We start from the raw sequence: 26,010 nt of genomic DNA on the forward strand, positions 1-26,010 counted from the left end.
TTCATTTTACAGTGATGCAGGGTTGAGGAGGAAACAGACAAGTATGGGTTTATGTGAAGTGCTAATGAACAAAAATGAAACCCCTATAACTGATCAAATTTATGGGCCTGATTAAAGTTGCCTCTTCATCTTTAGCACAGAAAGCATTGAAAATAAAGTGTCTTAAAAATCATTCCCTCTTCTAAAAACTACTGTTTTTGTTGTTTTTGCTTTTGTTCTAGGAGGTTGGACCTACAAATCTATTTGATACTTTTCTTATACAGTAATACCAATAGTTGTTTTTTTTTTTTTTTTTTTACATTCCTAAAGCTTAAGAATTGACCATCCTGCAGAAACACCAAGAAAGTCCCTTTTAATCCAGGCACATTGACACTTCTCTGTCATAGTTATTGGAAATATGGAGGCAAGAGGATGGGAAAGATCACTTGAGCTCACAAGACCAGGAAGATTTTACCTCAAGAAGAAAAAAAGAGGAAAAGAAAGCCTTTGCTTGGGACCCAGCCCCTACAGTGAGGTACTGAGATGGAAAGAAGGCCAATGGCTGATGATCTCTGGCCTTTAACACTCTCTTACTGTTCTGGAAAGCAGACACTGATGGCTTCTGGCAATTTAACACTCTCTCTCTCTCTCTCTCTCTCTCTCTCTCTCTCTCACACACACACACACATACACACACACACACATGTATATATGTATATATCATATACCATATATCATCTATGGGGTGTGAAGGTTTTTAGTGGTTCTCTGCTATATCTTAAATTTTTAATTTAATTATATCTTAAGTTTTTAGGTTAATATCTAGTACACATAACTGTTTCCTCCAAGATTAAAACGTTCAATCCTGCAGAAAACTCCTTAAAACAGGAAGGTAAACAACTCAAAATAGTTTGAGGAAGTCTGAAAAACTAACCAGATTCATTAAGCCCCTCCTTGCCATAGTAAATAATAAAAACTGAGGGTCCCTCCCAGATAAGCAAAACAAAGTTTAGAAAAAAGATTCTGAGACCATACCAGCTTCTTAGAGAAAGAAGGAAACAGGTAAGCTGCCTGAAAGAGGTTTAGATCAACTGACTCACTTCTGTTGAGCTGCCTGCAGGCTGTGCAGTGTGCTCCAAGTCCTCAACCTTATGAGCTGTCATCCATGCTTGGGTTGTTTTGGTGATGCAGTTATCTTAGAGTTATTTCTGGTCTTATTTCACCAAAATTCCTGTAAGTAATCACAATAAAACTCATTGATTTACCAAACTAGACTTTGGTGTTATTGGTACTTTGCTCTGTTGTGGGCTTCCTGTCTGCAGTGACAGTACAGAGGTACACCAATACACCATCCAGGAAAGGACAACTATATCAGAATTTCCTTTTCAGATGTTTTTCTTTCAGGCTTCTCAGTCTCAGTTGTGTGCCATGTTACCATAGTCATGACCCTCCCTAATTCATCTTTGGTTTTGTCGTGTCCCTGTTTAGGTGACAATTGTGTTACATGACTTTTCTTGGGGAGATGCAACACACATGTCTACTCACATGTGTCTATTGGATCTTTTCTCTCAGAGCTCTGGGAATCATGCAGAAGAGGGGCCTTCTTCTCCCATCAGAAGAGCAGGGCTCCAAGAGATAACAGCAAAACATAAGACAAGGCAATAGCCCTCACACTGAAACAGACAAGGCAACTTAACATGAGGAAAAGTGTCCCAAAAGCAGACAGAGACACACCTGCCCCTACAGTTAGGTGTCAAAAAAAAAAAAGGCTAATAGCCACAACATATATGCAGAGGACCTGGTAGTACAGACCACTGCAGGCCCCATGTTTGCCACTTCAGTTTCTATGAGCCCTGCATAGTTGATTCAGTGGCTTTTGTTCTCTTGCTGTCCTCCATCCCTTCTGACCTCAAGAATTCTTTGGGCCCCTCTTCTGCACAATTCCCAGAGCTCTGAGAGAAAGGATCGAATAGAGACATTCAATGTAGATTCTCTCTCCTCATAATGTCTGGCTGTAAGTCTCTGCATGTACTCCACGAAGGCACCTGCTCCACCTCTCTGTTCAATGAGCTGGGTGGATATGGACCTCAGCAATGGAGCCCTGTTGTCAGTTTGGATAGAGCAGCCCTCTGTCCTAGCATCAGCCTTGCTTGTTTGGGGATCTCCATGAGATCCCCTGGACCAACAACTCAAATAAATGCAACCCAGTCCTGCCACTTGGAGTCTTGCCTGGCTACAAGAGACGGCCAGTTCAGACTCTGGATCCTCCATTACTAGTCCTCACTAGGATCATTACCATAGATTCCAGGAAATTTCCACTGCACTAAGTTTCCACACAATTTGGAAATGTCCCCAAATTCCAGCTGTCTTTCCCCTACTCTTTCCCTCTATCAAATCTCCCCTCACATCTGATCCCTCCCATGACCATCCCTACTAGCACCCAGTGCACTCCCAAAATCTATTCTATTTTCCCTTGCCAAGAATTTCCATGCTTTTCTCCATTAAAGCTCTCATCTTAACCTAACCTCTCTGGGTCTATGGATTGTTTGGTTATCATTTACTTAACTGCTAGTATCCACGTATAAGTGAATACATGCCATATTTGTCTTTCTGGGTCTGGTTTGCCTAACTTGGAATCATTTTTTTCTAGTTCTATCCATTCTCCTGTGAATTTCATGATGTCATTTTTTTATAGCTCCATATAATATTACATTGAGTAAATGTACCATATTTTCTCTAACCATTCTTTGGTTGAGGTAAATCTAGGGTTTTTCCAGTTCTAGATATTATGAATAAAATTGTTATGAACATTGTTGAGCAAGTGTCCTTGTGGTAGGATAGAGTGTTCTTTGGGTATATGCCCAAGATTTCCAACGTTTTGAGAAACTGCTATACAGATATCCATATTAGCTTTACAAGTTCCCACTCCTGCCAGCCATGGAGGCGTGTTCCCCTTGCTTCACATCTTTGGCAGTATGAACTGTTGCTTGTACTATTAATCATAGCCATTCTGACAGGTGTAAGATGGAATCTCAAAATAGTTTTGACTTGTATTTCCCTAGTGGGCTAAGGATATTAAACATTTCTTTAAGTCTTTCTCAGTCATTTGTGATTCCTGTATTGAGAATTCTCTGCTTAAATCTGTACCCCATTTTAATTGGATTATTTGAATTTTTGAATGTAGCTTCTTGAGTTCTTTCTATATTTTGGGTATTAGTTCTCTATTGGATGTGGAGTTGGTAAAAAATATTCTTTGCTGTTCTGTAGCTTGCCTCTTTGTCCAGTTGATGGTATCCTTTGCCTTATATATGCTTCTCAGTTTCATGAGACTCTGTTTATTGTTGATCTTATTTCCTGTGCTATTGGTGTTCTTTAGAATGTTGTTTCGTGTGCCAACGAATTTAAGGTTATTCTCTAGTTTTTCTTCTATTAGAGCCAGTGCATCTGATTTTATGTAGGGGTCTTTCATCAACCTATGCTTGAGTTTTGTGCAGGGAGATAAATATGGATCTATTATCAATCTTCTGCATATATCCAGTTTGATCAGCACAGTTTGGTGAAGATGATTTTGTTTTTCTGGTATATGTTTCTGGCGTCTTTCTTAAGAATCAGTTGTTCTTAAGTGTTTGGATTGTGTCTAGGTCTTCAATTTGATTCTATTGATCAACATGTCTGTTTTTATGCCAATACTATGTGGTTATTTTTTATTACTCTAGCTCTACAGTTCAACTTGAAAAAAGAGATACTGATACTTCCCATACTTCTTTTATTATTCAGGATTTTTTTTTTTTTTTAGCTATTCTGGGGTGTGTGTGTGTGTGTGTGTGTGTGTGTGTGTTTCCATATGAAATTGAGATTGTTCTTTCAAGGAGTGTTGTCAGCCCTTTCAAGGTATATTGGAATTTTGATGGGAATTACATATAATATGTAGATTATTTTTTGGTAGGACTGATGGTTATACTATATTAATCCTACTGTTCCATTAACATGGGAGATCTTTCTATCTTCTGATATCTTCCTATATTTGTTTCTTCAAAGACTTGAAATTTTTACCATACAAGTCTTTCACTTGCTTTGTTAGATTTACTCTAATATTTTATTGAGGCTATTGTGAAAGGTGTTGTTCTTCTGATTTTTTTTTTCAGTTTATTTGTCATTTGTATATGGAAGAGCTACTGATTTTTTAAAATTAATCTTGTATCCAGTCACCTTACTGAAAGTGTTTATTACTGAAAGTGTTGAAAGTGTTGTAGGAGTTCTATGGTAGAATTTATAGGGTGACTTATGTATATTATCATATCATCTGCAAATAGAGATACTTTGTTGACTTCTTCCTTTCCAATTTGTATACCCTTGATCTCCTTCAATTGTCTTATTATTCTAGCTAAATCTACTATATTGAATAGAAATGGTGATAATAGATTGTCTTCTTCCTGATTTTAGTGTAATTGCTTTAAGTTTTTCTCCATTTAATTTGATGTTGGCTTTTGGCTTGCTGTATATTGCCTTTATTGTGTTTAGGTATGCACCTTGTATCCCTGATCTCTTCAAGACTTTTAACATAAAGGGGTGTTAGATTTTTGTCAAAGGCTTTTTCAGCATCTAATGAGATGATCACGTGGTATTTTTCTTTCAGTTTGTTTATATGGTGAATTATGTTGATGGATTTTTGTATATTGAACCACCCTTGCATCCTTATGATGAAGCCTATTTGACCATGGTGGAAGATATTTTTTATGTGTTCTTAAATTCTATTTGTGAGTATTTTATTAAGTACTTTTCCATCAATGTGCATAAGGGTCTGAAATTCTCTTTGTTGAGCCTTTGTGTGGTTTATGTTTCAGTGTAACTGTGGTCTCATAGAATGAGTTTGGCAATGTTCCTTCTGTTTCTATTTTATGGAATAGTTTGAGGAGTATTGGTGTTAGCTCTTCTTTGAAAGTTGGCTAGAATTCTACACTAATATCATCTGATTTTGGGCTTTAGGAAGGGGAATATTTTTTAACAACTACTTCTATTTCCTTAGAGATTATAGGACTATTTTGATTGTTTAAATTATTTGATTTAACTTTGGTACATGGAATCTATCCAGAAAATCATACATTTCATTTAGATTTTCCAATTTTGTAGAGTATGGGCTTTTGTACTGACTAGGCTTTCCAGAACAGCAGGTAATTTCATGGGTTTGGCTCCCGGCACCTGGTTTCCCTAGTGATCTGTGTGTACAAGGACCTTTGTGCCTCCAACAATCCTAACCCTCATTAAAGAGTGGAACTCTGCTGCAAGTGGGAGAATTAGCCTCAGGCAAAGATGAGCTCCCTATTTGGCTATCCAATGCACATATACACACAACCAACATAAATTGACTCAGCAAGTTTTATTCATATATTTGAGCATACTTATTCACACATACTTGACAAGGAAGAAATTGGCTGGGAAGAATTTGGGGAAAGATAGGACTGAAAAGGGGAAAATGATGGAATATATTGTAATTTAAATGCATAAAAATAAAATTTAAATAAAAAAGTGGCTGGAGAAATAGCTTAACAATTAAGAGCAATTGAGTATTGTTATTGAGGACCCAGGCTCCATGGCCAGAAACCACATAGTAGCTAACCATTTGCTGGGACTCCAGTCCTAGGCATCTCCTGCCTTCTTCTGGTCTCTGTTGGTACTGCATACAGACACATGCAAGCAAACACACACATACACAAATATATATATATATATATATATATATATATATATATATATATTACAAAATACAATTCTATATAGTGATATCAGCCTGAGACATATAACCCTGAGACAGACAGCAGTCAGATCTAGTTAGAATGAACTCTTTCGGGTCCTGCATGGAGGCAGTTGTGTTCTTCCTCTGAACCAACCTGCTCAGAGGCTAAAGCAGCCCTATTATGAGGTTAAAATAGCTCAGCAAAGCTGTTCCTCTGAGAAGTGTCCACAGTTCTGATAGGTGACTTTTCCTTGATGTTTTCTGAATTTGTGCTCTCTGTCCTTTGTATATGTGATAATTGTGGCATTGACACATTTATGTTAGAGCATACATCATAATCAACAGTAGGCATCGTCTCCTGAGCAATCTGCTTTCAGGTGAACATTCCAGAGGCATTTCTGTCTATCATTTTTATAGTTTGCATATGTTTCTGCTGACTTTGAGCTAAGAATACCCTTAAATATCTCAGCCTTGACATTGATTCAGGAGAGGGTTTAACTTATCATTCATAGAAGTAGGAAGACCTGTATGTTAACATGTGGAATTAACTAAAACTGAAAGAGTTTGGGTACTGTGTGTGGTTTTTCCTATTATAGCTTTTGAAGTAGGAAACCCCTTCTTTAATCTAGATCTTTTGAGGTGATACGATCCACCTTTAATCTAGGCCATAGCTTCTGGTGGCAGCCTATAATATATAAAGGTCTGAGGAATATATAAACATCTGAGGAAGATGTGCCAGCTAACAATAGTGTTCTACAGTGTTTGTCATCTGTTTCCTGCTTTTCTCCCAGGCTTGTCTCATATCTACCAGGTGAGAAGTAGCTGCAGTTTACCTGAACCCAGCATGAAGCCACAAAGCTCTTGTTTTCTAAAATCTCTCTTTAGTTGTTAATATCCTGGGCACCCTTCTACTTGTGGGACAGATTAATAACTCCACTGAAAGTTGAGTAATGGGCTATGCATGCTTTCTACCCTGATTCCAGGAGGACGAAGGGAAAATGCCTACTGAGTGTTGTGAGGGGAGCTCGGGCAATGAGACCTGTTGAGCACAGGGTCACTACCCACAAAGGGGAGGAGCACATGGCTGAGTAGTGGGAGCTGGAGTGGTGGGTCTTCCCTGGAGATGGGTGGGAGACAGACTGGTAGGGTATTGGAGAAATTTGCACAAGATCTACTGAAATGCAAATCCCTGCAGAGTTTGAAAAAGTCTGTCTCTGGACTGGAAGTTTGGGCTAGGAACCACCAGGCTGTATCCCTTAGGGTTAGAGTGTACTCATGTCACTCAAGACTCACTGGCCAATGAGGGCCTTAGGAAGATCTGCCAGTCAGAAGGGGAGGCAGGTTCTTTCGGGTGCCATGCGGCTGGTTCGGCTTAGCTGCTGAGCAGACTTGAGTGTTTTGGAGTGATGTGTCTCTGAGCTCTGCTTCTGGGTGCTGCGAGGTGCTCTCAGGCAAGCTCCAGAGTTGCGACATGGTGAGCACGAGGTCATTGCCAACAACCGGGAGGAGCGGGGGTGGGGGGGTGGGGGGGAGCTGAACATCGGGAGCTGGTGTGGTGGGTCTTTCCCGGGGCTGGGTGGAAACCGGCAGCCACCTGTGAAGTCCCGTGAGGTCCTAGCCACTCGCTGGACCAAAGGGTAGCCTCTGAATAACTTCACTATGGTAGCTGTATCTGCTCAGAGGATTTGGAACAGTGGCATGTGTGTAAAAACATCCTTGGCAGGATGAGAAACTCGGAGAGCCCTAGTTTCTACAAGTTCTGCCCTTGGCATTTAACATTAAGATGTATGATCCATTTGGAATTAATTCTGTGGAGGTTGTAAAAGGCATCTCATGTGTTGGGTAGCAATCCAATAGTAAGCTGTGGTGTAAAGGAGTAGAATTGGTTTACTAATGCTTAGTGCATGAGGCCAGCTCCAGCGATCTAAGATAGCCGATGGGGAAGAGTGTCGGCGAGGGCAAGACTTGGTCTTGGGAGATATTTAGGGTTGCTTAAGTCTAAGTTACTTTGCAGTAGTAGCTGACCTCTCTGAGGCCAGAAACTGCAGTCTCTGACATTTAGCACCTCATAGTAAAACAGGGGGATTAAGTAAAGTAGCCTTTGTTCTTATGTCCACCTGCTAGTTAAGGAAGAAAAGGAGACACTTTGAAAAGTGATTTTAACCTTTATTTCTAAGTTGTTCTCAAAAAAAAATTCTAAAAAATTCTCTTCTAATTTCTAAGCTTCCTTTTAATTTCTAAGTCACCCTACTCTGCAGTCCTTCCTGTCTTGCTCTCTCCTCCTGCTCTGATGTAATAATGCTCTTGCAATGTCTTCATTCCTAGTTTTTTATACCTTTTCTAGGGAAATAGATCACATGGTTTTCCCAAGCATCCTTTTTTTTTTTTTTTTTTTTACAAAAGTTCACCAAAAGTTCAAACATAAATTCAAATCGTAACTTGAACAAGACATTTACAACAGAGAATGTTTACATATGCATCCATTAAGACTAGACATTCATTATCTGTCACTAGCTTTACAGGTTCATGGGGAGTTAAAGATCATAACTAAGTTATCATTGAAGTTTTATATAGATAAACCTAGTCAATATTTTATCTTCTGTCCTTGTACCTACAGTAAATCCTTAGTTCCCTTTTTATGACCTTTGGTTAATTGTTTTACAACCTCTTGGAATGTGTTCTAAGTTTTAGATGCCTGCTTTCTATCTCAGAAGCAATTAACTTAGACTTCATAGTTCCTTCATATGTTTCTGCTGACTTGATACATGTCTCCTATTTCCTTCCATTTCCCCCATATAAGGACTGTATAAGGTGGTATTCTTCTTAAGCTTACTTAGCATAAGACATAGCTTGTGCAAGATCTCCCCACCCTAGCTTTTATACTTTCTATCTTCTCCTTTTCCTATGTTTTTCACCATCTGGAACCCTCTACTTAGGATCCTATTACTGAAGAATGACATTTTGTTTTAGGGCACTAGTGTACTTAAGAAATAATCCTGGGAATATCTTTGCTGTGTAAATCTCCCATCTGTCTACATGGCTAGACTCGCAGTCTCCAATCCATATTTAAATTGTTCAAAACATAACCTGGGACCTGAACCTAAAAAAGACTTAAAGGTGACAGAATATGTGGAATGCAAAATTTGTTCTAGGCTGGCTTCTGATTTTAGCATTAACCAATGTAGCTGGTCTTTGCTATTTTGTGATTTCTTCTTTTCCCATCCTTTATCCACCATACCCACCAGATAGGAGAGAAACAAGGATAGAGGAGAAAGAGATCCTTGAATCTAATTTCTTATCTTTCATTTCTTCTTTGACCACAGCTACAAACAAACCATAACCAACCTTCCTAAAACATCAATAACCCCCCACCCTATCTCTCAGGGTCCTCCCATTTATGTGCCCTCCAAAAAGTTTCTGGAGTTTCAGATGTCACACCATCACAGAAATCTGTAGCTGACAAAACCGTGCTTCTGCTAGAGCATGAAGCAAATAATGATTAGCGGCTGCAGACTGTTAGAAGCAGCCTCACATCGCTATACCTGGGATTAAAATGAAAGCACATTCTTGTAATATTTCTGTGTTTTTTAAAAAGAAATCAAAATTCCAGAATTCTCAAAAATGTTACTACAAACCAAAATTGGATGCAAGCTATTATCAAGGAGATTTTTAAAAATTAATCTTTTAATTGTGTGTGGAGTGATTTCTCCCTGAAAAGGCATGTTAATTCTAAAACAGCTGCATCTTCAGCCTTTCCAAAAAAAACCAAACGATGTTGACTTGGGGTCCCCTTGATCCTAGTCTCTTGCTTCCCAGGGCAATGACCTTGATTAAACGTCCTAAATAAAGGGATATATCATAACAGAGTTTTTAAATTACTCATTTGAGTCATGTAATTGTCCATTACAAGAAAAAAAAAAGGCATGTGGAGCATGGCTTCTGCCTTCAGATCAGAACAGAAGGAACAGTTTATTGTGTACACTGCAGGGTGAAACAGGGTAGGCAGTAGCTAGATCACAGACTAAAGTTTAAGGGAGTTAGCTGCAGAGGTCACCATTATGAAGAAGGACCTGATTCAGGCAGGGTGATGATTTTGTAATTTCACAGCATGTATTAATTCATGGATATTACTGAAAACAGACCAGATTGGTGGGTGTACAATTTGGTGAGGTTGTATTGAGCCAATGATTGCTGAATTTTCAATTAGGAGACTGTCATACGGAGATATATAATTCTTCGTTGACATAGTTAAGTCATCTCAGAGGGTTGACACACAGGCCTTTGGCTGTAGCTGTGTGTGTCAGATTACAGGTCTCAGCAGCTAACATAGAACAAAGGGGTCAAGGTCAGACAGTACTTCTTTATTATTTATTTATTTTAAACTCTAAATTTTATTCCCCTCCTGGTCCACCCTCCAACTGTTCCACATCCCATACCTCTTCCCTACCCCCCTGTCTCCAGGAAGATGTTCTCCACCCCCACCCACCCACCACCCACAGACCTCTAAACTCCATGGGGCCTCTAGTCTCTGGAGGGTTAGGTGCATCTTCTCTGACTAAAACCAACCAACACAGAAGATCTTGACAATCTGGTGTGGCTGTGCCTGACAGGAATGTGATTTTTCTTGTCTGAAAGTGCACAGCCTGAGGAGAGAGATGTTAGTAAGACTTGCTGTGCTCTAGCTCACCTGTCTAATCCCTGGAGAATATTGGACCATAAAGCCTGTTTCAACCTTTTAAAATAATTTTTGAGATTATATTTAAATCATTTCAGCCCCCTCATTTGTCCCTACTGTTAAATCTCAAACCCTGGGACAAATGGCTTAGGTGCCTGTCTAACAAATCAGAGTGGACCTGGCTGTCAGGTTCTCCCAGCACCCCTCAGTCCCTGCCTGTAACAGGGTATGGCTAGCATACCCACCCTCTAGCTTCGGATTGGGCTGCCCTTCTCCCAGCTGCCCTTCCTTATGTAATCCAGCCACTTTGTTACCTGGTCCTTTTCATCCTGGCCTCTTAGTCTGTCTCTCCCCCTCTCTCTTTCACTCTTCCCAGATGTGGCTCAGGGTCAAGTTTACTCTGGACTCCCTGTGATGTCCCCTGTGTCTGGAACTATACTCTCCCTTTTATCTATAATAAACTTTCTACAATACCTAACCTAAAAGTAGCCATGTCCATTCCTTTTTTATTTATTTTTTCATTCATCTTCCATTCACTGTTCAAATTTATAGCCACCTTTTGCTTCTGTTGTTGTTATTGTTTGAGTTTGACTGAAGATTGGCTACAGGACTTCCCAGCTGTGAAGCAGAGGGATGGCTGCACTGGATGTTGAGTGTGTAATGGAATGTACAAAGGACCCTGTGTTTTGCAAGATGAACAGGTACCCTGAGAGAATGGAAGATTCTACTAAAATACAAATTTATCAGACCAGGGTTCTCTCTGTTTGCCCATGGGGTGGAAGGCAGATCTGAGAAGGCCTGTGCTGTCTGGGTCACTTAATCTCTAATCTCCAGTAGGGGAGCTGCTACTGTTCTCTGGGCAGGCTAGCAAACAGGAGAAGCACCAGTGGGAGGTAGCTTGCAGGTTCTTTCCAGATCTCCTCTGATGCATCAGACTGCTGTGAGGGAGATCACAGATCATCCAATGGTGATTGTGGCAGCCACTGGAAAGAGCAGGTTGACTAAGCCATCAGAGTCCAATCTGATTGGACTGGATGGACTGTGAACCAGACTGTAGTTCTCTTCGTACATGTCGTGACCTGGTCAGAGGGCCTTGGCCTGTGAGCCTGCCTAAGTGTGGATTTCCTGGGGAGGATGAGGCTCTGCATCTCTGACCATAGGAAGCCGTGTTACTTATAACATCACTGCTCAGTGTGCACACACAAGCATTGCTTTTAGTGTGTAGTGGGAAGACAGATGTCAAAACAAAAGGTCTGGTTTCTAGAAGTTCTGAGCATGGCATTTCATATTCAGTTTTTGTGCGATAAATTTTATAAATAGTTTAGAAATTGGTAGAAAGGAGGCGATGGGGATTAATATTTGATTAAAATCTTTTTACCTTTCCACTACCACCAGCCACAGTGGTGAGATTCAGGGAAATTCAAGGATACAAAAGGAGTTTCTGAGATGCAGAGGTTTCTCAGGTGTGCATGGTAGTGTGCAGGTTGGTAGGGCAGATTCCACATCATGTGTCATAATCCACGTGGCAGGAAACAGACATTAAAATTACTCTTCAACATTGGTTTGTGTGTGAGCTCAGTGGGACTGGGTTTGTGTGAGATCACAAGGAGGCATGGGGAGCTGCTGAGCGTACCCTACCCTTCTGATCACCTTCATACAGAGAGAGCTGTAGAGCATGGGGTCTCTCTGTTTGGAAGTGAGATCAGTAGTGGCTGGAGGGTCAGAAATATAACAGTTTAGGGGTCACTTTGAGTTATTTTTGTGGGAGTCATGAAGTCTGTGTTTATTTAATTTGTATACACATGCAATCATAGGTAACACTGGTCAAGTTCACATTTTTCCTGGCTGAGTTTCTATCGGTCTTTTGATTAAAAGTTGACTATAATTTGTGGTTTATGTTCTTGGCTTTTTCTCTGCATCCATCCCCTTATTCTTTCACAAATGTCGTAAACCTTTTAATTGTTGTAGCTCTGTGGTAATATGGACTCAATTCACGTTGTGCAAAAATATGTCCTATTACTTCATAATCCCACTGAGGGTTCTGAGTTTTTTCACATGGCACGTAGCTTTGTAATCAGCTTTCCTGTTATAAATTGTCAGGAATTTTCTTTGGATTGTTTTGAATTTACGCTGCAAATTGAACATGCCCAATTTTTTCTTTTTTCCTTTTGAAAACACATCACTTTAATGGTGGTGTTTGCAGGTGTATAAATGGGTAAAATGTATTCTACATAATCATTCATTTAGCAAATTTGAATTAGTGTGTGAAACTGAAACTGATGTGAAATAAAATACAAAGCCATAGAATGAGGGCTTTAGTTTAGACTTTAGTGATACAGAATACATTGTTAGGGTCACATAAACGATACCGCATTAAGTATGATTTAATTGAGAAAGCAAAAAGAGTGAAAATAAACATGGTCCAGAATTTAATAGTGGATCTGGATGTGACCCAGGATTGTGCGTTAGCCTGCAAAATAAAGCCTGATACAGTAAGTTGGGATTTTCCACAAATACCAACTAAAATTAGTTAAAACCATGTTGTGTTGTTATATTTGATGTAAAATTGCACATATTTAATGGATATATTCTGATACATTTGGACATAATACCTACACCTAAGTAACAGAGTTTGCATAAAAACGACAAAATTACCATGGATCTCAGCAATCTTCCCAGTATATTTTCCATGCACTTGAAATTATCATTGAGATGTATCAGAATTGTCATGTTCATTGCAGTTGTATACATGGTGGCCTAATTATGAGAATAGCCTCAGTGTTCATTTGTTGAAGACAAGCCACCATGAATACAGGAAGAAGTTATGCTAAAGGAATGACGACAGTAGCAATGGTTAAAGAATTATGCACTTGTAAAGACTCTCACAGCCAGTGCTGTATTGGTCATAAAATGACATGTAATTACAGCTTAAGCAGTGTCAACCTACTTCTTTCTCCTATCTAATTTTAATCCTAACAGTGGGAGCAGGTGTAGTTCTGATTCTTTTGCTTGATCTTGAAACTCTTTTCTTCCTAGGTTGCCCTCTCCAGCCTCAATATAATAGTGTATTTGCTTTTCATCTCTATAACAACTCCTGGTACAAAAAGCTTGCTATTTCATTTCTCTTCTCCACATACCACCAAAAAGAACATTAGCAAAACCCTTTGAGGGAGCTTGCTTCTGCTAGATTCTGTCCTTTCTGCCCTTTGTTTTCTATTGCTGCATACAGTGAAGATGGCTCAAACTCTCATATCTATTTGACAAACAAGAATCAGAACTACACCTGCTCCCACTGTTAGGAGTCCCACAAAAATACCAAGCTAACAGCCATAACGTATCAGCAGAAGACCAGGCACAAACCCATGCTGTCTCCATGCTTGCCACTTAAGTGTCTGTAAGGTTCCTAGAAATCCAGGCACTGTTAGTCATGGGTTCTCTCTCATGTCCTGGGCCACAAGTTAAACCAAACATTGGTTGGTCACCCAAACAAGTTTATTACCATCATGCCCCAGTACATCTTTCAGGACAGACCAATTGTAGATGGAGGGTTTTGTAGCTAGGTCAGTGTTCAGATTTCTATTTCTGTAGCCTGTAGAGTATCTTCTCTCCTCAAAGAGACTAGAACATAGGAGTAAAGGCTCCAAGCCTGCACCTACTTGACCTCTACATTCAGAGAACTGTGTTGAATTTGTCTTCAGTGTTGAGGACCTGCTGTCAGATTTCAGTTTTGTCCTAGGGATCTCCAAGGGACCTCCTTGGCCAACAGCTCAACCAAATGTAACCCATTCCCAATACTGAAGCCCTGCCTGGCTATAAAGGATGGCCAGTTCAGACTTCAGTACTAGGAGCCCTCATTTGGATCACCCTCATAGATTCCAGGAAGTTGCCATTGCACTAAGTTTCTACAGTTACCCCCAAATGTTCCCTGATTTCAGCTGTTTCTTCCTACACTGTACTTTCTCCCTTCATCCTCCCCCCAACTGATCCTTCCCCCTCCTGTTCCCATCAAACCCCAATCTACTCACCAAAACTATTCTGTTTCCCCCTCTAGAGGGAGATCCATGCTTCCCCCCTATAACCCTACTCTTTACCTCTCTGGATTTGGGAAGTATAGCTTGATTATTATTTACCTAATAGGTAATATCCACTTATAAGTGAATGCATATCATATCTGTCATTCTGGGTCTGGGTTACCTCACTTAGGGTGATTTCTTTTTTCCTAGATGCATTCACTTGCTTGTAAAGTCATGATGTCATTTAAAAAAAAAAACTGAGTGATATTCCATTGTGTAAATGTACAACATTTTGCTTATTCATTCTTCAGTTGAGGGACATCTAGGTTGTTTCTGGTTTCTGGCTAGTATGAATAAATATTCCATAAACATAGTTGAGCAAATGTCCTTGTGGTAGGACAGAGCACTGTTTGGATACATGCCCAAGAGTGGCATAGCTGGCTCTTGACGTAGATGGAGTCTCTGTTTTCTTAGGAACCATTATTCTGAGGAAATACTGATTTCCATAGTGACTGTATTAGTTTGCACTCCCATATGCAATGGAAGATTGTTCCTCTTTCTCCACATCCTTGCCAACATGTACTGTCACTTGTATTATTGACCTTAGCCATTCTGACATGTATAAGATGGAGTCTCAAAGTAGTTTTGATTTGCATCTCCCTGTTAGCTAAAATGGTGAAGATTTCTTTAAGTCTTTCTCAGCCATTTGAGATTCCTCTGTTGAGAATTCTCTGTTTAGATATATACTCCATTTTTAAATTGGAATTTTTACTTTGAAAAATTCTAGTTTCTTGAAGTCTGTATATATTTTGTATATTAATCTTCTATAAGATGTGGATTTGGGAGAAAAAAAAACTTTTCCTATTCCTTAGGCTGCCTCTGTCCAATTGACTGGGGTTTTGCCACTTCCAATTTATTTTCTATTATTGGAAAGAGTGCTGGCCTGTAATATCTTTAATTTTTTATTATAATCTTGTAGTTGTTGTTTAAAAGACTTATAGGTCTGTCTTTCTGTCTCCTTTTATTTGTGATTTTATTCATTATAATCTAATTATATTGTTATTTCTTTGGAAAATGATAGACCACCTATTTTTTCTTCTGAAAATTTACTACATTGCTATGAGTTTCCTGAGTTTATGACAGTTTGGGGACTTTCTGTGGAGAAACAGTTTTAGTTTCCTCTTTTTGATCCTAAAGACTTGCCTCTCCTTATCTCTGGGCAAATCTATGTTTTCCGGTTGTTGCAATTATCAAGGTTTGCGTTTTTCTACTTAAGCAATATGGGTAGCACATTGGATTTGGGTTTTTAAAACTTTCTAATATATTATTGTCTCTGTGTGTTCCAAGTATCTTCAGTTGTCAACATTTTAGAGCCTATAGCCATCTGAGGGAGCCTCACTTGAGGTTATGCCCTCATCAAAATGGCTGGATGCTGTGTCAATGAGAGATTGTGTAGAGTGATGATTGGTGTGGGAAGGCTCTTCCACGGAGGGTGGCAGGATCCCTAAGCAAGTGGGCCTGGGCTGGATAAGAGAGCTAGCTGAGCATGAGACAGTGATCAAGCAAGAGGGCAAGGCAGGGAACAATGTTTGTCCATGGGTTTTGTCTTCATTTTCTTGAAGCTTGAGTTTTTATCCTAAGCTCCAAAAATGATGGACTGTGATCTAACAGGACCAAACAAGTAAACCTATTCATTACCTGAGATGCCTTTGGTTAGAGGATTCAATCACAGCAGAGTAGCAAGTTAGAACAAAAAGTTGTACACAAGAAGTGATTTTGTGTCTGGATAGAACCTGGGGATGTTCTCTTTTGGAGGAATGTGGAAACTATCAGGACTTGAGATGGCAAACTGAATAGAAAGCTGTACTCAGAGCTTAATCACCTGGAAGATTGGAGTATTGCCAGTAGAGCAAATAGATTGAGTTCATAGGATTTCAGTAGAAAATAGACTTCATGAAAAATTTAGCTAAAGGTCATTTGTGTGGTATTTTGACCCAAAATCTTTCTTATTCTGCCCATACCCTGAATAATTGAGTAATGCAGAATTTAAAAATAATGTTCTGAATTCTTAGAATATTGAATTAATGGATGATTATTACTAGAGACTCCTCCAGGACTACAATGACAAAAAAAAAAGCAACAAGTGTGGCAGAAATAAATGCAAAGTCTGTAGTTTGTAGAAGAAAACAGCAGTATGTACTTTCAAATGCCAATCAAATGCTGAAACAAAGGCATGAATTTTCAAAGAGAATATTTTCCATTAAAGAGAAGGTCCCTTTGCTCCAGATTGGAAACCTAAAAGTGTGAGGAGCCGTATTTGCCATTAAAAGATGGTGCAGGCTTCTGCTTCCTGGTTCTTCACGGAAGCTTTACTTGAGAATGCGCCTGCGCATGGCGCGAAAACCGAGTATGACAATTGGATGAAAGATTTGAGCCAATGAGGGATCTGCACGTCTCCCAAAGCTCTATTTAAGCAGCGGGCTTTCTGAGCTCGGCGTCCTTCCCTCCACCTCACCATCATGAAGAGCTATTCAATAAATGCTGTCAGAAGAATCCTGAGTGTGGCGTGCTCCTTATCGGCGAGGTAGTGCGCTACAAGTGGAACCGAAACCCGGGATGAAGCCGAACGTCTCGGAGTTTTGACCAGTCACGAAGGACCCTGTTGGCTCGCAGAGGATTCAGAACTGGCGGCGTGGAGAGTCTAGACGATTTTCTGCAAGGTATGGTGGATCTTGTTTGGCTTAACAACAAGATAGCCTATCAGAAGCAGAAAAGGGAGAGAGCGCTAATAAAATAGAAAAGAAAACTAGGATAGAGAAGAAAACTAAGAAGGAAAGGCTAATTTGGACAGAGCCTCAACATTAGAGCTCCAGTAAGCGGGATACAGTGAAGGACACCACGGGAATTGGAAGCGGTCATCCTCACTCCTGCGCTGGAGAACTAGTCATATGTTCTATGTGGAGCTGGCTGAATTCGGAAGTGAAACAAAGGTGATTGCATAGTAACAAAAACGGGGCAAGAAATAAGTAAATAGAAACAGATGAAAAAAGGTTTTAAAGATGCAAGGAGTAAATTACAGGCTGCTCTGAGTCAAGAGAGCAAAACAGATAAATAGATAAAGGTTGTAGTAATGAAAATGGGGCAAGAAATAAGTGAGTAAAAACAGATGAAAAAGGCTTTAAAGACGCGAGGAATAAATAGAAGGCTGCTCTAGACAGAGAGCTAAGCAGAATGATAATGTTAATTGATTTAACTTTCAAAATGGGTGTGATTCTGAGTTGTATAATATTTTTTCTGGATAAAAACTCTAAAGGTTTTTCTGGTTACTGGCTTAAGGAAAGGCTGATTTGGAAAAAGTTTTTCTATGTGTTTTCTGATGAGGTCATTAAGGTAGTAGTTATGTCTTCCAGAATTATATGGATCAGACATGACAGAGGTAGACCTCCAGAACACTAGATTTCAGAGAATCAAAATAATTATCTTGATACTAAAATTTGTTTTGAGATTTGTATATTGCAGAATACACAGCTTTGGAGAATGAATCTTATCACCTGCATGTTCACTGATGCCCTGGACTTCCAGCTGGATGCAGTTAAGACAGACTTCAGATGCTTATCAATTTACCCTTCCCCTCATTCCTCTTCTAAAAGTCAACGCCCATGTTCAGCTTGAAGAAGTTAATGAAGAGTCGGCGCCTCAATTCCCTGGACTTGGGGACTGAGGTGGTTAATATTAGGCTGTCTTTATCTGTATAATTGTTACTAAGCTGATGGCAAAATTCAAGGATTTCATTGGTATAATTCTATTGAAAATTTGTGGGTACAAGGCTTAGACCTTTCACTTCTCCAACAGGGGAAGTTGTGTGTTGCCTTAAAGAGTGTTGCTTTTATATTAACGGTTTAGATATTAAGTCTTTTGTCTCTCTGGTTCATGCTGTTCAACAAACTGATGGCTTTGGTACGGCAACAGATAAAAGCGGCTAGATCAACTTTGCAGCCATCTGGAACCATATACCCTGATGAAAGACTTGGTTGTCAAAAGCCTATAACAGCTGAAGCACACTCTGATAAATATATTGTTTATCCCACATAGCTTGTTTTGCTGTTTAGTGACCTCAGCTGTATGGTGCATGTGGTAAAATGTTTTCACCTGTGTTCTCCTGCTTGTGTATATAAATACCTCCATTCAATATGAAAATTTTACTCGGGTAGCTAACCTTTCAAGAACCTTATCTCAGCAGCTATTGCAGAATTGGATGGCTGATTTTGATGAGACCATGCGACGATTGCGGATTGCCATCGTCCAGATCAATTCTACTCGCTTGGATTTCTCCCTGACCCAGGGACTTTCCTCGTGGATCTCTTCGGTCTTTTCTTCTAATAAGGAATGGGTGGGGGTAGGGTTATTTGGCTGCATGATCTTTGGGGGAGTGCTGCTTACCCTCTGGTTGCTCTGCAAATTCAAACAACAACATCAAAAGGATAAGGTGGTGATCACGCAAGCATTGCTTGCCGTGGAGCAGGGAACATCCCCTCAAGCCTGGTTGAATCTGCTTAAACAATGAGACACCATCACTTAACAGGATATCCTGAGGGCTCGTGTTCCCATTGCACCAGGTATCCTAGTGGTGGTCCTCCACACTTCCCGGGGCTCAGGTTCCCATTGCACGGGATAAAAGGTGTGGAGGGTCTCGTACTGTTTAACTGCCTTGAACGCCTATCGGTAGAACGGTGGGCTAGATCGGCAACCTAACAGCCCTCGATTGTTGTTGCAGTTTAATAAGGAAGGGGGAGATGTGAGGAGCCGTATTTGCCATTAAAAGATGGCGCAGGCTTCTGCTTCCTGGTTCTTCATGGAAGCTTTACTTGAGAATGCGCCTGCGCATGGCGCGAAAACCGAGTATGACAATTGGATGAAAGATTTGAGCCAATGAGGGATCTGCACGTCTCCCAAAGCTCTATTTAAGCAGCGGGCTTTCTGAGCTCGGCTTCCTTCCCCTTTTCTCCATCATGAAGAGCTGTTCAATAAATGCTGTCAGAAGAATCCTGAGTGTGGCGTTCTCCTTATCGGCGAGGCTGTGCGCTACATAAAAGGTACCCTAAGAGAAAGACTCCCTCCTGCTAAGCCTTCAATTAATGGAAGGAGTAGGCAAAGTGATTCCTAGACCCAGGAAGGAACTTTATAGAAAACCTGATAAAGCTGTGGTCCATTCGTGGCAGGGTCCATTCCAATTTAGAATTCAAGCCTTGCAGGATCACCTAAGTTCTGAAAATAAGAAAGATGTAAAATGTAAGGTCACAATTCTTTCCCTGTGGTTTCAGTTCATCACTGTTCCAGCCATCCATGTTTGGCAGTCAGAGCCCCAGTGAGGGAGGACACTGTGTGAGTGCATCGCATGAACCTGTGAGCATGAAGCCTGAGTTCCGTTTTGAGACCACAAGATGTTGAGATACCTAAGCTGTGAGACACCTGCCATGGAGAGGTGCATAGGGAGTGCAAGTAATTAACCTGAGAGACATATCAGAAGTTGCAGGGATAGTGCCATGTAGGCCTTTTGAAACTAAGGTCCCACATGTCTGAGACAGAGCTACAGGATTTGTTATTTGCCCCAATGGGTTTCTTCCCTCACTCTGTACACATACTTCTTATTGGAATGGGAACAAGTATGTGTCATTGTATGTAGGAAAGATATAACTTGTTTTTTAATTTTATAAGATGTGGTGGTGATCCAGAGATTGTCTTGAATGTAAGAAAAGACTTTGGACATTTGAACAGTGTATTAGTTCTTGCAGTCTCTTAGGATCATTGAAGTTAGACTAACTGCATCATGGGATGATCATGAGCTTATAATGACAGGGTCAGAATGTAGCTGACTGAGTCAAATCAAAGGCCCCCCCATAGGATGATGTCTTTGAACACTTGTCTCTCCTTTGTGCCTTTCTTTGGAGAGCTTATAGAAGCTTTTGAAGGAGGAACCTTTGTAGATTCCATATCAGGGATGAGATTTGTTTGTTTGTTTTTGTTTGTTTTTTGAGACAGGGTTTCTATGTATAGCCTTGGCCGTCCTGTAACATTCTCTAGACCAGGCTGCTGGACTTGAACTCAGAAATCTGCCTGCCTCTGCCTCTCAAGTGCTGGGATTAAAGGTGTGCGCCACCACTGTCTGGCTCAGGGATGAGTTTTGAATGTCTATAGACTCAACCCATTTCCTGGTGTGTGTGTGTGTGTGTGTGTGTGTGTGTGTGTGTGTGTGTGTCCTATGTTGTGGTTGAAACTGATCAGTGAGCTTCCTTCTCATGGTACCCTACATTCACTGTTATAGACTATCCCTAAGTCACATAAGATGCAGTAGAAACAATTGCTATTCAGTGCTAAGCTACCTTGTGAGCCTTGTGTTTTTATATTTTTAATTTTGTTGGTTTTGGTTTTTGAACACAAAGCTTCTCTGTGTAGCCCTGGCTGTCTTGACAATAGGTATATAGAACATGCAGGCATCAAACTTAATCAGGTCCACCTGACTGTCTCCCGAGTGCTGGGATTAAATGTGGGCCAACATGCCCGGCTTTTGTTTGTTTGCTTTTATATTATTGGCTGATGGGCTGGAATGTAGGCTTTAGTACATGTCAGGCATATGCTGTTGTGTTGAATCCACATTGTGAATTTTGAAATTTGGCAAAATGTTCTGTTTCTCAGGATGGTATGTATTCATGACATTAATACTGCCTGAGTTAAACTGCCTGAGCTTTCTGAGTCATTGGATTGCCGGTGCATGACATTCTTCCTACCTGTTGTGTTTGTTTTGATTTTTTAAATGAATATGAGTATTTTGTCTGTATGCATGAATATGCACTTCATGTGTGCCTGGTCCTCATAGTAGTCAGAAGATAGCCTCAGAGTTCCTGAACTTGGAGTAATGGATAGTTGTGAGCCCCCTTGTAAGTACTGGCGATTGAGCCCAATTATTTGCAAAAGCAACAAGAGCTCTTCATTGCTGAGCCATCTCTCCTGCCATATGTTTCTTATCAACAATTAGGATTAATATTTACATTGCTAATATTTTCATCTGTCCATTTGTAACTGTTTAAACATGCATCCCCTTTTAATAAGATATCATTAGTGTTACAGCTTAAACTTAGGCACTTCAGAATTCTGAAAGATGAATACAGAACTGGAGTGAATGTTTAATTCTTTGTAGAAACTTCCATTAAAAAAACCTCTGAGTTCTATCTTCCTTGTTTGTTTGTTTGTTCGTTTGTTTTTACAAGGGAGACAGGGACTTAATATATACCTTTGGCTGTCCTGGATAGACCATGCTGGTATCCAACTCAATGAGATACATCTGCCTCTGCCTCCTGACTACTGCAATTAAAAGCACGAGCCAATACACCCAACCTGCTCATCATGTTTTGTAGTTTGTAATTGTTTATTATATGAATACAATTTCTCTGATGTGTGCTCAGTACTTTTTGTCTGTGTGTCTATCTATCTATCTATCTATCTATCTATCTATCTGTTAATTGGTATTTCTCTTGCAATGCTATATCCTATTCAAAGAGCAAAGAAATGATAGAGGTGAACCTCATTTATCCAGTTTCCTTCTAAGATGACATTATAACTTCTGGGTCAAGAAATAAGTGAGGGAAGCACCAAAATTATATGAATATATTGTCAGTGAAGCATACACTTATTTCACAATGATGCCAGTATCATGCTTTGTGTTGTACACATGTCTGGGATATTTTAGGATGCAGTGACTTATGATGATGTGCATGTGAACTTCACTTGGGAAGAATGGGCTTTGCTGGATCCTTCACAGAAGAGTCTCTACAAAGATGTGATGCTGGAGACCTACAGCAACCTCACTGCTATAGGTAAGTCAGTGAATTTTCCTTCACTTTTTAAAATAAGGGAACAACTTTTTTTTGTTACTGATGCTCTTCTGTACCTTCAATTAAGAATGAGGTGAATAAATCAGATTCACTGAAGATACTAACTTAAAATCTGACTAATTTCCAGTAATATATCATATATTTTCTGGTATTGTATTTTAGGCTCCAATTGGGAAGACCATAATATTGAAGAACATTGTCGAAGTTCCAGAAAACATGGAAGGTAATTTTCATGTGCAAGTTGCTGTGAATATGCCTCTGAAGAAATGTTAATGTGTCCTGGAACTTTTAAAGAAAAGCAGTGGTGTAAAAGAAAAAAGCACTTCTTTAAGTGTATTGATGATTATTAAATTTGCACAAATCCACGTACCTCAATGTCAGGTGTCTGATTTGTGTTTGCAAGACATTCCTCTAAAAAAGAAGACAAAGAAACAATGCCTTATTAGACATTGCCATTTGAATCATAGCCATATTACAGCTACTCTATAGAACTGCCAATCTATTTAGTCTCATACCACTCATATATATATATATATATATATATATATATAGATAGATAGATAGATATAGATATAGATATAGATAGATAGATAGATAGATAAGTATATGTTTCTAATAAGCAAATGTTCTATAGTATAGCTGGTGTTGCTCATATACTTGTAGCAACACTGCTAAGTTTAAGTGAGAGGGGGAGTTTATGAGAGTTAAGAATCCATATACCACATATCTATGATGAACAAAAAGTCAAACTGTGTGAATGCAATGTAGAAATCTTTAATTTGTTATTCTTCTTTTAATAGTTATATCATGTGTTAAATGGATACAAGCCATGTGAGCATAGGGATATTGAAAGAAGCAATATACCCTTCTCCCAGGACAATTAGAAGACATGTAGTATTCTCCATTTAAGTAGACTTTCTCACTGTGATACAAGCTTATAATTAGTTGGTTTTCCAACATCATTGGCAATGCATCCACAAACTCACACTGCAGAAAATTCCCATGAGTACTAGGACTGTGGAAATTCTTCTCTGTGCGTCCTAGTTCACTTTGCAATGTAGTGTATTTCACAGTATAGAAGAATTTATGAATGCACTCAGTATGGTAAAGCTCTGGGCTCTTCCTGTTCTCTTCAAATATGTGAAAAACTTCATAGAGAAAAAGGGCACTACAAATATGAGCCATGTAATTAATAAATGCTCCTATAATTAAAGGTATCTTAAAAGACACAAAATAACCCATAATGAAGTGGAAACCATGAATGTAAACAAAGTGATAAAACTTAAGATATGATTCCTCTTTATATCTAGACCAAATTGTAAAACTAATTTCTACAGATAAAATTGTAAAATTAATTCCTACAGATAAAATGATCTATTGGTGTAGTCATTGTGGTAAAGCTTCACATGTGTCAATTATCTTTGCAGGCATGAAAGAAGTCTTACTGGAGAGAAACCCTCTGAATATACTCAATGTGGTAAAGCCTTTTTGCATGTCACAGTTGTCCTCAAAAGCATGAAACAATTCATTCTGGAGAGAAACCCTATGAATGTATTCAATATGGTAAAGACTTTGTACATCCCAGTAGTCTCCAAATACATAAGAGAACACATACTAGAGAGAAACCCTACAAATGCAATCGATGTGATAAAGCTTTTGCACATCATGGTAAACTTCAAATGCATAAACGAACACATACTGGAGAGAAACCTTGCAAATGTAATCAATGTGGTAAAGCCTTTGCACATTACAGTACTCTCCACAAACATAAAACAACACACACTGGAGAAAAACCCTATGAATGTAATCAATGTGGTAAAGCCTTTGCACGACACAGTTATCTTCAAGAGCATAAAAGAACACATACTGGAGAGAAACCCTATGAATGTGATCAATGTGGTAGAGCCTTTGCACGACAAAGTCATCTCCAAGTGCATACAAGAACACATACTGGAGAGAAACCTTACAAGTGTAATCAATGTGGTAAAGCCTATAAATGTCATAGTAGTCTCAAAAATCATAAAATAATATCAGATACTGGAGAGAAACCCTATGAATGTAACCAATGTGGTAAAGCCTTTGAGTATCACTGTATTCTTCAAAAACATAAAAGAGCACATACTAGAGATAAACTTAACAAATTTAACCAATGTGGTAAAGCCTATAAATGTCGTAGTAGTCTCAAAAATCAAATAACAGATACTGGAGAGAAACTCTATGAATGTAACCAGTGTGGTAAAGCCTTTCCATATCTTCATAGGCTTAAAAGACATGAAAAAATTCATACTAGAGAGAAGACTTACAAATGTGATGAATGTGATAAAGCCTTTGCATATCACAGTTCTCTCCCAAACCATAAAAGAACACATACTGGAGAGAAACCCTATAAATGTAATCAATGTGGTAAAGCCTATTCCCAACACAGTTCTCTTAAAACACATAAAAGAATACATACTGGAGAGAAACCCTATGAATGTAATCAATGTGATAAAGCCTTTAGGCATCAAAGTCATCTCCAAGTACATAAAAGAATACATACTGGAGAGAAACCCTATGAATGTAATCAATGTGGCAAAGTTTTTTCATATCCTGGTATATTACAAGTACATAAAAGAAAACATACTGGAGAGAAACCTTACAAATGTAATCCGTGTGATAAAGCCTTTCCATGCATTCGTGAATGTAAAAGACATGAAATAATTCATACTGGAGACAAGCCTTACAAATGTAATGAATGCGGTAAAGCCTTTGGGTATTATACTAGTCTCCATATACATAAAGCAATGCATTCTGGAGAGAAACCTTATGAATGTAAGCAATGTAACAAAGCCTTTGCAAATCATAGTCAACTTCAAAGGCATGAAAGAATTCACACTGAAGAGAAGCCTTACAAATGTAATCAATGTGGCAAAGGCTTTTCACAACACAATTCTCTTCAAATCCATAAAAGAATACATACTGGAGAGAAACCCTATGAATGTAATCAATGTGGTAAAGCCTTTACATATAAGGGTGATCATAAAAAAAAACATGAAAGAATACATACTGGAGAGAAACCTTATGAATGTAATCATTGTGGTAAAGCCTTTGCACCACAGCGTTATCTCCAAGTACATAAAAGGATACATACTGGAGAGAAACCCTATGAGTGTAATCAATGTTGCAAAGTTTTTGCATTTCTTGGTAGTCTACATGTACATAAAAGAAAACATACTGGAGAGAAACCTTGTTAATGTTACAAATGTTAATGAATATGGTAAAACCTTTGTGTGAAACTCTAATCTCCAAATACATAAAGTAACACATACTGGAGTAAAACTCTATGAATAAAGACAATGTAGTAAATCTTTTGCCTCTGTGGCAAACTAATGAAGGAATTCACACTGGAGAGAAACCTTACAAATGTAATCAATGTGGTAAAGCCTATTCACAATCAGGTCACCTCCAAATTAAAAAAAAAAAAAAGGCAAACCACATATTAGAGAGTAACCTATGAATGTAACTAATATGGTAAAGCTTTTAGAAGTCAAAGTGATCTTCTAAGGTGTGGTGGTTTGAATATGCTTGGCCCATGGCAAGTGGCACTATTAGGAGGTGTGGGCTTTTTGGAGTAGGTGTGGCCTTTGAGGAAGTATGTCACTGTGGGGTTGGGCTTTGAGATACTATCCTTAAGCTCCACCCAGGATAGAAGAGTCTTCTGGATGCCTTCGGATCAAGATG

The 26,010-nt window shown here is 39.2% G+C and overlaps 2 protein-coding genes across 2 annotated transcripts in view; both read left to right on the top strand.

The window, feature by feature from the left end:
* Positions 1-436, top strand: part of Bicd1 (BICD cargo adaptor 1) — a 135,648-nt gene extending 135,212 nt beyond the window's left edge. Inside the window, exon 8 of the mRNA XM_076940937.1 lies at positions 310-436. Coding sequence (XP_076797052.1) covers positions 310-321 — 12 coding nt within the window. The 3' untranslated portion in view covers positions 322-436. The remainder of the gene's footprint in view (positions 1-309) is intronic.
* Positions 386-25,673, top strand: LOC117715795 (uncharacterized). The gene is given in 5 exon segments (XM_076940939.1): positions 386-514; positions 22,146-22,272; positions 22,453-22,513; positions 23,718-23,775; positions 23,778-25,673. Coding segments are annotated over 5 exon segments (2,109 nt in total). The 5' UTR covers positions 386-397; the 3' UTR covers positions 25,524-25,673.
* Positions 25,674-26,010: the final 337 nt, after the last annotated feature.

The sequence above is a fragment of the Arvicanthis niloticus genome, chromosome 9 (genome assembly GCF_011762505.2).
Source record: "Arvicanthis niloticus isolate mArvNil1 chromosome 9, mArvNil1.pat.X, whole genome shotgun sequence".
NCBI lineage: Eukaryota > Metazoa > Chordata > Mammalia > Rodentia > Muridae > Arvicanthis > Arvicanthis niloticus.